This window comes from Hemitrygon akajei, chromosome 3 (assembly GCF_048418815.1).
Source record: "Hemitrygon akajei chromosome 3, sHemAka1.3, whole genome shotgun sequence".
Classification (NCBI taxonomy): Eukaryota; Metazoa; Chordata; class Chondrichthyes; order Myliobatiformes; family Dasyatidae; genus Hemitrygon; species Hemitrygon akajei.
Window position 1 is genome coordinate 199,035,195 of NC_133126.1, and position 14,173 is coordinate 199,049,367.

Sequence of the window (14,173 nt, forward strand, 5' to 3'; positions counted from 1 at the left end):
CTTAAATTCCTCCATATACCTGTCTAGTAGTCTCTTAAACTTCACTGGTGTGTCTGCCTCCACCACTGACTCAGGCAGTGCATTCCACGCACCAACCACTCTCTGAGTGAAAAATCTTCCTCTAATATCCCCCTTGAACTTCCCTCCCCTTACCTTAAAGCCATGTCCTCTTGTACTGAGCAGTGGTGCCCTGGGAAAGAGGCGCTGGCTGTCTACTCTGTCTATTCCTCTTAATATCTTGTACACCTCTATCATGTCTCCTCTCAACCTCCTTCTCTTCAAAGAGTAAAGCCTTAGCTCCCTTAATCTCTGATCATAATCCATACTCTCTAAAACAGGCAGCATCCTGGTAAATCTCCTCTGTACCCTTTCCAATGTACCCTTTCCTGCTAGACATGATTTTATCGAAGGTATAGTATTGAGTACTGCCAGCAACATGGTAGGATGCACTTCCTAGACCGCAATAATAAAATAAAGGCATTTTGAACAAGTTGAAATAAGTTTTTACCGCTCAGTACATAGTACATACACTCAGTACACATATACACATGCTTGTCAATACAAATATCTAATCTCATTTCTGTGAGAATATTCTTCCAAAGCTGGGAAGAATATTTCCTTCAACACTTTGATCACCAGGCTTCTGAATCAGCATGAATAACTTCACTCAGCTCAATACTGAACTGATACCACAACCTGTGGATTCACTTGCAAGGACTCTACAATTCGTGTTCTTAATATTATTTATTATTATTTTAGTAATTGCAGTCTGTCTTCTTTTTTAACATTGGTTGTTTGTCTGGTTGATGTATCTTTTATTGATTCTATTGTGTTTCCTTGAATGCCCACAAGAAAGTGAATCTCAGGGTAGTATATGGTGACATACATGTACGTACTTAGATAATAAATTTACTTTGAACTTTGAATGAGAATGATCCTTATGTGGTATTTACCTGAGCTTTACATCTATGTCTTATTGTCTTCTTTGAATAACAATACCAAAATCAGTTACCCAATATAGAAAAGGTTTCATACACTACCAAAGAATTTTCATTTAATGCACATTGAACTTAAGCAAAACTAAAGAAAAAAAAACTTTTGAAGGGTGTATTTTATAGCATATTTTCCCCTTACCAAAATCCTCCTGTTTCTCTGTAGTGTAAGGCGAACACCATAGACATCTATGTAGATCTCCCTCAAATAAGATGAAGGAAGTTGTCCTTGTCCTGCATTTAATATGTTGATGCTGATAGGGATCACACTGCTGTTGTCACACATTTTCAGCAGGGTGTAAGCACAAGTGCCCGAGAATGAGTACATGATTTTATCGAAGGTATAGTAGTGAGTACCGCCAGCAACATGGCAGGATGCACTTCCTAGACCACAATAATAAAATAAAGGCATTTTGAACAAGTTAGATAGATAGATAGATAGATAGATAGATACTTTATTCAATTTTACTGCTCAGTACATAGTACATAGTACATACACTCAGTACACATATACACCTGCTTGTCAATACAACCTGGTACTCCAGCTGCAGTGCTGCTGACAAAAAAGCCTTGCAGAGGGTGGTTAGGGGAGCAGAGAAGGTTATTGGGGTCTCCCTACCTTCTGTCCAAGACCTCTTTCAGAGTCGATGCCTCCAGAAGACATGGTACATCATTAAAGACCCCTCACACCCTCTCCATGAACTGTTTGTTCTTCTGCTATCAGGTAAACGTTATAAGAGCATCAAAACTAAAACCACAAGGCTACTAAACAGCTTCCTCCCACAGGCAGTCAGACTGCTAAATAGCTGCTCTACCTGACTCTGCTTTGAACACTTTTAACTTGCACTGGACACTTATAACTTGTTTTTAACTGACATGTGGCTGTTGTGTTTTACTATTTATTGTTATGTTTATTATTTAGTGTTTGCGTTTGTTATGTTATGATTGCACTGCTCCTGGGAAACGGTGCTGATGTACGGTTAGAATGACAATAAAGTTTTTGAATCTTGAATCTTGAAATATCTAATCTCACGTAGCAACAACTCAATGCACGAAAGCGTGCAGACATGGTCAAGAGATTCCGTTGTTCAGACCAAACATCAGAATGGGGATGAAATATGAACTATGGACTTTGACCATGAAATGATTGTTGGGTGGACAGAGTACCTCAGAAGCTGCTGATCTCCTGGGATTTTTATGCACAACAGTCTCTAGAATTTAGAGAGAAAGGTGTGAAAAACAAAAATACATCCAGTGAGCAGCAGCTCTGTGGGTAAAAATGCATTTTTAATGCGAGAGGTTAGAGGAGAAGGGCCAGACTGGTTTAAGCTGACAGGAAGGCAATAGTAATTCGAATATCCACACTTTACAGTAGTGTGCAGAAGAGCACCTCTGAATGCACATGTTGAACTTTAAAGTGGATGGGCTAGAGCAGCTGAAGATCACAAGCATACACTCAGTGGCCATTTTATTAGGTACAGGAGGTAGCAAATAAAATGGCCACAGAGTGCAGATCCTGTTATTAAAAATCTCATATTCTCAGAGCTGGAATGAGTATCCCTGTGTATCAATACTTTCAAACATGATTGTTGACAGTGTAAGCTGAAAGGAGATTGAACCATTCTGGTCATCACAGCCAAGCTGTCTCCTACTCTGACAATCTAATTATCAATATCTTAAATTCAAACAATCTCCCTCTGAAGATAATTGGCAAGTCAGGTTTTTCAAACTATGCTCCAAAATTGTGCAATTTAATACCTAAAACTATAAGGGATACAGACTCAGTTGACACCATTAAACACCAGCTCAAGACCCATTTATTTAACCTTGCTTTTAACTAGCATCTTTTTTTGTCTTTACTTTCATGTTTACTTTTATTTTCTTTATTTTAAACATTATTTTCATGTTTACCCTTGATCCTATTATAAAGCACATCATCTGTGTGAAAAGTGCTCTATAAATAAGTCATTATTATTATTAGTACTGTGGGAGGAAACTGAAGCAACTGGAAGACACCCAAACAGTCACAGAGGGAATGTAAAGTCTCACAAACTCAGATTTAGAGGTCAGGATTGAATCAGGGTGGCTCTACTAGCTGTACTGCTATGCCATTCACTAAACTCCCCTAAGTGCTTAGGGGTCAACACCACTGAAGCAGAGCCATAGTAATGATATGAGAAAGTGCAGAATAAAGCTGAGAACATGATATAGCTGGTTCCTTTCAATTTAATATGCATTTTGTAACAGGAATCACACTGGATAGCCATAGCTCACATATGCTTTTCCCGAGGGGGCCGGGTGCTGAAGGAAATTGTAATATTCCAAGGCTACCTTCTTAACTGATCATCTAACTACAACTTCCAAACATGGAAAATGGAATTAGGAACACTCCAGGTAGTACATTTTTCAAGAGATTTGCAATTATTTAATGTCTTTTCCAGTACAGAAGTGTAAAGGAGAATGAAATAATTGTTACTCTGGATTTGGTGCAGCACCAACGAACACAATAAGATAAAGAACACAATAATAATATAAAAAACAATAAATATAAATACATATATTGATTGTATGTACATTATGTGACACCAGGCACAGGAGTGTCTGTACACAAGGTGATTGACAGGAAATTATAAAGTAATGTAGGTTGTGTGTGTGGTGTCAGTTATAGAAAGTACAGCACAGAAACAGATCCTTTGGCCAATCTAGTCCATGCCAAAACCATTTAAACTGCCTATTCCCATTGACCTGCACTAAAACTATAGCCCTCCATACCTCTAACTATCCATGTACCTATCCAAACTTCTCTTAAATGTTGAAATCAAACTTCCATGCACCACTTGTGGTGGCAGCTCATTCCACACTCTCACAGCTCTCTGAATGAAGGAGTTTCCCATCATGTTTCCCTTAAACGTTTCACCTTTCACCTTTAACCCATGACCTTTGTAGCCCCACCCAACAAGTGGAAAAAGCCTGCTTGCATTTACCCTATCTCTAACCCTCATATTTTTGTATACCTCAAGTAAATCTCCTCTCAATCTTCTACATTCTAAAGAATACAGTCCTAACTTATTCAATATTTCCTTAAAACTCAGGTCCTCCACACCCGCCCAGCAACATCTTTATAACTTTTCTCTCCATTCTTTCAATGTTGTTCACATCTTTCCTGTAGGTAGGTGACCAAAACCACACACGATACTCCAAATTAGGTCTCACCAACATCTTATACAACTTCAGCAAAACATTCCTTCTTTTGTACTCAATACATTAATTTCTGAAGGCCAATCTGCCAAAAGCTTTCCTTACAACCCTATCTACCTGTGAGGCCACTTTAAACAAATTATGTACTAGTATTTCCAGATCTCTTTGTTCTACCACACTCCTCAGTGCCCTATCATTCACTGTGTAAGACCTATGCTGGTTACCACTCTCTGGCTTCTCCCGCAAAATCAATGCATAATCTAATTTACTACCTCATTCTGAATGCTGAGATATTGCACCTCTTGACTAGCCTCCCATGTAGACCCTTGTCAAGTGCCTTACTAAAGTCCATGTAGACAACATTCACTTGGGATCATCCACTTTCCTGGTAATTTACTTGAAAATCTCCGTAAGATTACGTAGCTAGACATGACCTTCCATGCACAAAACCATGCCGACTATCCTTAATCAGTTCATGTCCATCCAAATACTTATGTATCCAGACCCTTAGAATACCTTCCAATAACTTCCTCACAATTGATGTCATACTCACCGGCCCATAATTCCCTGCTTTATATTTAGAGCCTCTCTTCGCTGAAGCCTCAAACTCACCACCCTGACTCTGTCCACTCCAACTATGACCACTGCAACAATGGCCACTGCACTTGCCCCTGCCTTCCTTTAATTTGTTCCTGTTAGTGAATCCCAAATGCCGAGTGGCCACTGGTCAGAGCTAAAACAAGCTGCCACAATCTGCTGCTGCCTTTTTCTACTCAGTCAATGCACCTGAGTGAACTCCCCCTCCTTGCAAGCTTCTGATGTCCAGATTGTTCAGAGCTCAGATTCATGGAGGGACAGGTTAGTGGGTGGAATTGTTGATCAGCATTAATGCTTGGGGGAAGTAAGTGTTTTTGAGTCTGGATATCCTGGGTTGGCTACTATGTAGCCTTATCCCTGATGGGAGTGGGACAAACAGTCCTTGAGCAGGGTGGTGGGATCCTTCATGATGTTACTGGCCTTTATCCAGCACCTTTCTGGCAGAAATATCGAAAACTAAACTCAAAGCAGCTCTCTGGTCTCAATCACTGTTACATCTTAACTTTTCACAAGAGAAATGATGCAGAGGATCCTACTAATGATATCACTTACCCAACTGCAGATCTTTCATAAAATTACTAACCTGCCATCTGACAGCCTAGTTCTCCATTCTGTCTTTCACATTTCTCATGCACTCCACACTTCCAGGCTTTACAGACAGTAATGTTTTTGTCCAAACATGTACAGCGTTCAGTGCAGTTTGCATTTGTGAACCAGCTTTCATACTTCTAAAAGAAAAATGACAAGAGGTGACATTGTTAAAGGAAGTACAATAGTTCAATTTCAGAAATAACTAAGTTGTTATAATGAAATTCTGGCCTATTATAGCACATCTTCTAGCTCGGCACTGTGAATTAGAAAGGTAATCAGCCTGGCAATTGTATGATCTACTCACAGTTCAGTTCACTCTATTAGGCAGGAGGTGTTATTTTAAATTTCTGTTTTCTCTATCTCTACATATATAAGTGAAATCCAAACATAGAAACCATTTCTCAAAACACAGTACAGGGCAGACAAAAGTTTGTTGAACCTGATCAGAATAAAATTGCAATGATTTCTAAGCTCAGTGTAAGTCCCATTGTGACATTTGTCAGTGCTGGTAATGTGTTTTCAGTGTGAAATTCACCCCAACACATTAACAACAATGGTCTGGATCTCAGTGTGATTCTCAATTTCATTGGCTTGGAATACAATAGTAATTGTTTACTCACAGAACAACTATATTTTTCTGAAGCATTTTCTTCTGAAATAGTGCTACTTAAAGTGTAATCACAGTAGACAAACTGCATTCTTTACTAGGATGTTCTGCACAACACTCTTAGCCACACTACATACTGTTGACTGAAAATTATGGACCCTAACCCCAACTCTAAACTTAAACTGGGGAACCCACTCTAAACCTTAGGGAAAGATATTTGCAAGACTCAGGTGGTGCATATGGACAGAATATGCCTGAAATAAAATGCAATCAGCTGCCTTATCCTGAAAAGTTTACCCTTAATTCATTATGTGGCTTGAGGTGGGAGATAGGGGCAGATGATTTTCCCATGCCTTCACTCCAACCATGCCCTCTACCCACCCTCCACATGTCAACCCCAAAACAACTTCTGGAATTTAAAAAAATATATCATGTAAAACAAGTAGATTCCTAGAATTGAGGAGGTTGTGGTAATGCACGGGTTAGCATAATATCCAGGCAAGGTTAGACTCCAGGCAGCCCAGGCAACAAAGGTATTCAAAGAGCATGCTTTTCCTTTGCACACCAAGGGTCTGGAGATGAGATAAGCGGCCCAAGCCAGATACACCTACTATGGGACAATTGCTTTACTAACTTCAGAGTATCATCAGTTGACAGCTTGTAGTTTCTATGGACTTTTTAACACCTGTATTGTGAATATTGATTGTTCTTGCAAGTAAGGAATTCAAACATACACAATTTACTAAATGGTCAATATCCGTAATTGATAAGCCAATTCTGTCTACAAATATTATTTTTCTGTTCAGTCTTTAGAACCATGTGGGTGACAGAGGCCGTGCTGTTCTCATTGTGCACAAGTAAAACAAAGTGTGGTTGACTCATAAAAGTGCGTGTGTTCTGGGTGCAGTTAATTTATTTTACTATTGGCAATGACAGAATAACCTTTTTTAAAACTTGTTTACATTCAAGGAACATACATGATGATACTAGAGAAATGCCTTTACCTGATAATATTTGTTGTTATATACACAGCCACATTGGCTGCTTGGAATACATTTGTCCACACTCAGAATGTATCCAGGGTCACAGAAGCATCCTTCAACAGTTGATACAAGACAGCTATTGGGTACAGATGGGTTCATACAAGTAGCAGGACATCCTGTCCCACATGTCTCATAATGACTTCCACTGGGACAGGTCAACGCTAAAAAAAAAGGTAAATAGTAATCACTCCTACTTCACTTCGTGCAGCATATTCAAATTAGTTCTGTGACCATCTGATGTTTTATGTAGTGCTTTGACATCTCTCTTGTGTGGTTTATGCCATTTTGCCTTTCTTGTCAGGTCACTTTTTGGTCAATTTTTTGAGGAATGAGTCGAATTGAACATTATGCAATTCTGATACAACAACAGAAGTTAGTTTAACCCAGAACACTTCCTCAACTAATTAGGAATGTCCAACAGCTTTCTTCTTTTGAGGCACGATTATATTCAGTAAAGAGACATTACCCCAGATTTTCAGATTTTCTAAAACTCATATTTAATAATGGTCTACATTAGATACCAAGGGTAATCATTCTCAAGTCCACTTAATTCCTTATATTATATTTGGATCAAGGTTTTGAACTGTGAATCAGAATCTTGTTTAATATCACTGGCATATGTCATGAGATTTGTTGTTTTGCAGCAGCAGTACGTTGCAATACATAATAATAAAAAACTACAAATTACAGTTAAAATATTTATATATGAGATCATAGATAGTGCAAAAAGAGAGCAAAAAAAAAGAAAAAGACAGAGATAGTGTTCATGGGTTAATTTTCCATTGAGAAATGTGATGGTGGAGGGGAAGAAGCTGTGAGTAAAATATTGAGTGTGTGTCTTCAGGCTCCTGTACCTCCTCCCTAATGGTAGCAATGAAAACAGGGCAAGTCCTAGATGGAGGAGTCCTTAATGACAGTTGCAGCTTTTTTGAATTATCACTTTTAAAGATGTCCTGGATGCTGGGAAGGCTGATGCACATGATGGAGTTGGTTGAATGAGCAACTATCTTAGCTTTTTCTGATCCTGTACAATGGCCCCTCTGTATCAGATGGCAATGAAACCAGTTAAGGTGCTCTCCATGGTACATCAGTAGAAATTTGCTAGAAACTTTGTGGCAAAACACAAACTAAGTATTGGTCAGCAGTTGTTGGTTGAATATGTCACGTGACAACACAGTCTGGTCCCATTATTTTCCTTATGTTCTAGAATAGGATGAGAAAACATGAATGGACTTTCTTTCTGTTTTTGGGACAGATTAAACTTGAGCAAAGAACTGCAAAGTAGAACTTACAGCATAGTGTATTGTTTCTCCATTCTACACAAACTCCTGCTTGAGTACATAAGTCAGCATAAGTCTGTAGGGCAAAGCAAAGTGTTCTGGACTGCCCATCATCCATGCACATATCATAAACACAGTTATCGAAGTAATTCTTAGGAAGAACTTTAGCATGGCATTCTTTAAACAATCCTAAAAAGACACAGGAAAGATAATTATACTCTGAAACAAAAATGTTTCAAATAGTATGATTAGAAAATTATTCCATACAAGTTACATTTGAAGTTCAATATGCAAAGCCAGCGAGGTGCATTGGAAATATGTTGCACAATGATCCTGTGCCTTATTTAAATTTTAAACAAAGAATTAAGACCTCATGACCATAAAACCTAAGAGAAGAATAAGACTACGTAGTCTGCTCTGGCATTCGATCATGGCGGATTTATTATGTCTCCTTATCCCATTCTCCTTCCTTTGCACTGTAACCTTTGACACCCTTAATGATCAAGAACCCATCGACCTCTACTTGGCCTCCACAGCCATCTGTGGCATTGAATGAGGTCAATTCGATCTCATTCTTCAAATTATTTCTAAGTTATTCTCTTCCACATGCCACATCTCCACCCTTACATTTTATATTATATCATTGCCTCAAGTCATTAAAACAAGGGTTCCCAACCTTTTTTTATGCCATGGACTAATTCCATTATGTAAGGAGTTTGTGGACTCCAGGGTGGGAACCCCTGCATTAAAAGCAGATAGCAAATCTTATAACGCACATAAAATGCTGGTGGAACACAGCAGGCCAGGCAGCATCTATAAGGAGAAGCACTGTCGACGTTTCGGGCCGAGACCCTTCGTCAGGACTAACTGAAAGGAGAGATACTAAGAGATTTGAAAGTAGTGGGGGAGGGGGAAATGCGAAATGATAGGAGAAGAAAAGTTGAAGGGCCGAAGGAATCCCCACCTATAATTCCTTCGGCCCTTCAACTTTTCTTCTCCTATCATTTCGCATTTCCCCCTCCCCCACTACTTTCAAATCTCTTAGTATCTCTCCTTTCAGTTAGTCCTGACGAAGGGTCTCGGCCCGAAACGTCGACAGTGCTTCTCCATATAGATGCTGCCTGGCCTGCTGTGTTCCACCAGCATTTTGTGTGCGTTGTTTGAATTTCCAGCATCTGCAGATTTCCTCGTGTTAGCAAATCGTATGTTACTTCACTTCCTTGAAGAGATTTGGTCAGTTTACCAGATGGTATGTCAGCATTCAGCTCTGCTTCAGGTTGACATGGAAGGACAAGAATTTCATTGTGGACAGCATAATGTTCTTGGACTACTTTATCCTTGATTTTATTGCTTTGGTTTATTCCCTTTGCTTGCAACTAGCTAATCAGTTCTCATGCACACATTATTTTGCTTTTACACTTCCCCCGCTGCATTGCTCATACTAGGGATAATTTGAAGAAAAATTAGGAGGGATGGATCATTGTAAAGTGTTCTGAATCTTAAAAACTGAGATCTAAATCCAAATGATTTCTTTTTTCATATAGTGCTTCCATGCATTCCCCACCTATCACACCATACTCAATGGCCACTTTATTAGGTACACCTGTACATCAGCTCATTAATGTAAATATCTAATCGCCCAATCATGTCACAGCAACTCAATGCATTAAAGCATGCAGACATGGTCAAGAGGTTCAGTTGTTATTCGGATCACACATCAGAATGGGTAAGAAATGTGATCTAAGTAACTTTGACCATGGAATGATAGTTGGTGCCAGATGGGGTGGTTTGAGTATCTCAGAAACTGCTGATCTCCTGGCATTTTTATGCACAACAGTTCTAGAGTTTACAGAGAATGCTGTGAAAAACAAAAAAAAAGGATCTAATGAGTGCCACTTCTGTGGGTGAAAATGCCTTGTTAATGAGTGAGGTCAGAGGTGAATGACCAGACTGGTTCAAGCTACCAGGAAGGCAACAGTAACTCAAATAACCACATGTTATACTAGTAGTGTGCAGGTGAGCATCTCTGAACATAATACATGTCAAACCTTGAAGTGATGGGCTACAGCAGCAGAAGACCATGAAGATATACTGAGGGGCTACTTTATTAGCTACCTCCTATACCTAATAAGTGGCCACTGAGTGTATAAACAAGACTCTTCAGCACTGAAATTAGTTTACAGCTTTCCAGCATCTTGGAGACATTTTTTCTACTTTTTAAAGTAAACTTATTTTTAAAATTTTAACCAGTAATTTGTGCTCAAATGTCTACAATTTTGCAAATGTAATTATCCTAACTCCTCAGGTAGATTCCACCTACAACACACTTACTGTAGGTACATTCATTATTCTGCATGGAAACCATCTGCATCTCTCAATGGAATTCCACAGTCTGGAGGTCAGATTCCATTTTCCTATGAAATCTCTAGTCCCTAGTAATAAGCAGTATGTCTTGCCAAACTCAGAATGCATGACATGGTTGAAATATGTACCAAAATGCAGTAAGCAGTTGTGAAATGACATTTCTTTGAGTAAATCACATTCTATTATATTCAGTTTGAAACCATAAAAGGAATTTCCCATCTGTTGCTCTTAATTACATTATCTTTTAACTAGTTCTTTCATTCTTAATTAGGCAGTAGATGAGTACCTGTTGGATCAGTAATCATTCCACAAGCAGTACTTTTTTCTGCATTTTCCATTACTTCTGGGTCACATTTAAACTCATTCCCACCATGATTGCACCTGCGTTTACAAACATATGAAATAACTGGAATGAGAAATATGAATGAGACATGATCTGAGCCTGGTTTCTCTTCCTCTGTGATCTACCTCTTCCTTCACCTCTGTAATTTTACCTGTCTCAAATTTTATTTTACCACATCCTCTGTTGGAATATTCTTGAAACTCTTTGTCAGATCTAAATTCTCTTCCGAAAACAAACGTACATAGTATGTTCCATTACTTTCAATTCCCAAAATGCAAAAGTCACATTCTTAATACTATTTATCTTCAGACGAAAAAGTTTACAATGAATTTAAAAATATTTTTGGCATTAAATTACCCCACAGCCCTTTCTAGATCTAGCACTATAATCTCCTCAGCCCCAGTCTCATTTTGTTTCTGTTTACTGAACTGGGGTAATTTGTTCTTCAGTACTATTCCCTGACTTACCCCAGTTCATCTGTAATCAAATTTCATTCTGAAATTTCTTCCTTTTTCCCCATCTTTAAAGTCCTCTTTAAAATCATTCTTTTGAACTTTTGCACCTATTATAACCTTCTACCTGGACAATGTCATCAGTTTTCTTCAAAGGTCTCTATATTGTCGGTAGTGTAGTGGCATCAGTGATCTGGGTGAAATTCCCGCTACTGTTTGAAAGGAGTGTGTACTGTATGTTCTCCTTGTGAACATGTGGGTTTTCTCCAGGTGTTCTGGTTTCCTTCCACATCTCAAAGATGCTCAGGTTAGTAAATTGTGAGTATGCCAAAACATGGTGCCGCTCAGGCTGTGTTGATCCAGGCAGAATATGACATGGTGACCCTCCAACCTGAGAGTGGCCTCATTGTAGCAGTAGATGAGGCCATGGACTGACATTTTGGAATGGGAATGGGGATTTGAATTAAAATGGTTGGCCATCAGGATATCCGGCTTCTGGATGAAGCGAAGGTGCTATTTCTTGCCAAGGGGTCTAGTAAATCGAAGTCTTTGTGAAATACAATGGTTGAAAATGGCTCACCTTTCTCAGGGTAGCTGGGAATATATGAATGTTAGTTTAACCATGATACCTACATTCCAAGAATATCTGCTGTGATAATTAATTTGCATATACTTACTCAGTCTCTCCATCATGTACTTGCCAACTCTCTCCAAGCATATTTGAATCTGCAGCAAAGCTACCATTGGGCATAATTATGTCATCATTCTGGTCACCATTGTAGTTACCTAAATCATACAAATGAATAATGTCATTCTCTGCCATTGACTCATTCTCTGATAAAAGTACTCTGTGGCAACATCTTTTCCATTTCTAATGCTTCTAATGTTGCTGCAACCACTTCAACGTGAGGTCCTCCACTGGTCAGGATTAACCATAGATGTTGTGTCCTAGCTGTCTAAATGCTATGTAAGCCAGCACAGTATGATATGGAGAGTAAGCTATGGCTCATGCAGCAGGCACCCCCTCTCCAAAGGAATGGCAGAGACCAATACAGTTTGGCACCAGCAACTTCACAGGAGTTGTCAGTCAGCATTGAACTCAACACAGGACTGCCTTAGGGATTTTAGCTCTGGATGTTTTCCTTGGGGTTTACTCCTGGACCCTTCCCCATGAGTAGGTATAGTTACAAGACAGCAGAGGTTTGAGATCAGAGTTTTCCTTCTCTCAGATGAGCTGCCAAGCTCTGTTGACGAGCCTCATCTGCCCGCAGCGACTGGTTTTAAGTCGCACCAATAATTCTCCTTTCCTCTTTCTCCTGTCTGTAAAAACCACCTCAATCTAAAAGTGAAAATATCATTAACAGATTAACTCAAAATACTTTTCTTTGCAGTTGCTGAAATGTGACAACCACTGATGGAAAATAAGACTTTAAAAAACCTCTGAGACATGGAACAACACAGCACAAAAGCAGACCCTACAATCCATCATGTAATTGATAATTGGTTAACTATTGGCAAACCTACCTAGATACAATGAAAAGCTTTGTGTGCCAATCAAACAGATCGTTTCAAATGCAAGTCCACTGAGATGGAAAATAGGAAGAAAAACTGTACTAGAATACAGAATTTAGTCTTACGTTTGAAGAGAAGATGCAATGCAGGTAGACAGTTAAGGCATAAGAGCCATGATGTGGTTCATTGAGAGATTAAGAGTTCATGCATATAGAACAAGAGGTCCATTCAATAGTCTTTTAACAATGGGATAGAGGCTACCCTTGAACCAGGTGTTACGTGTTCTCAAACTGTTGTATCTGCTAACCAATGGGGGCCAGGAGAAGAGACAATGATGGAGCTGGGAGAGGTTCTTTTATTATGTTGGCCTGTTTTCTATTGGCAATGGGAAGTGTAGACAGAGATTGGTTTTTGTGACCAACTGAGCTGTGTCCATAACTTTCTACAATTACTTGAGGTCATGCACAGAGAAATTGCCACACCAAACAGTGATGCATCCTGGCTCTCCCAGGAATGAGGTCTTTGGAGCTTCTGCTGGTGCTTCTGTAACTCTAGACTTTTACCAGATAGGGTTGCTAGCCCAATGCTCAGCTTTTTCAGCCGAGCTTCGAACCATCCATGACAGAGTTGGCATTATCTAATACCATTTTATAATGTCATCAGTAACATAATTTCAAACAAACTCATCTCCAAACTCTGATCAAGAACTTACTATGCGCATCAATAAAAATTAGTGAAGATCAACAAAGACGTGCTGAATTTCCTTCGCCTTTTGAGGGAGAAAAGATGCTGGTGAGTTTCATGTCCATTTATGTAGCTGGCCTAGGTCAAGTTATTTACACCTAAATATTTAAGCTCTCAACCATCTCCACTTCAGCACCATTGATACAGGTGGATGGATACTCCACCGCACTTCATGAAGTCAATGGCTAGCTCTTTTAATTTGATGACATTGAGGCAAAGGCATTGTCTTGACACCATGCTATAACGCTCTTGATCACTTTCCTGTAATCCATCAAGTTGCTGTTTGAGATACCAGCTACCTCAATGATTTCATCTACTGACTTACAGATGGAGTTAGAGATGATTCTGATCACACGATTGTGAGTGTGACAGAAGTGCAGTAAGGGGCTTATGCCACAGACATGTGAAGCACCAGTGGTGAGGATATTGCTACCTATCCTTACTTATTCC

General features: G+C 39.2%; 1 protein-coding gene across 1 annotated transcript in view; it reads right to left on the reverse strand.

The window, feature by feature from the left end:
- Window positions 1–14,173, reverse strand: part of LOC140724669 (uncharacterized) — a 166,761-nt gene that overhangs the window by 47,816 nt on the left and 104,772 nt on the right. Inside the window, exons 111-116 of the mRNA XM_073039094.1 lie at window positions 12,145–12,253; window positions 10,959–11,053; window positions 8,321–8,497; window positions 6,990–7,189; window positions 5,371–5,515; window positions 1,135–1,376 (exon numbers count right to left, since the gene is read on the reverse strand). Of these exons, the coding sequence (XP_072895195.1) occupies window positions 1,135–1,376; window positions 5,371–5,515; window positions 6,990–7,189; window positions 8,321–8,497; window positions 10,959–11,053; window positions 12,145–12,253 (968 nt within the window). The remainder of the gene's footprint in view (window positions 1–1,134; window positions 1,377–5,370; window positions 5,516–6,989; window positions 7,190–8,320; window positions 8,498–10,958; window positions 11,054–12,144; window positions 12,254–14,173) is intronic.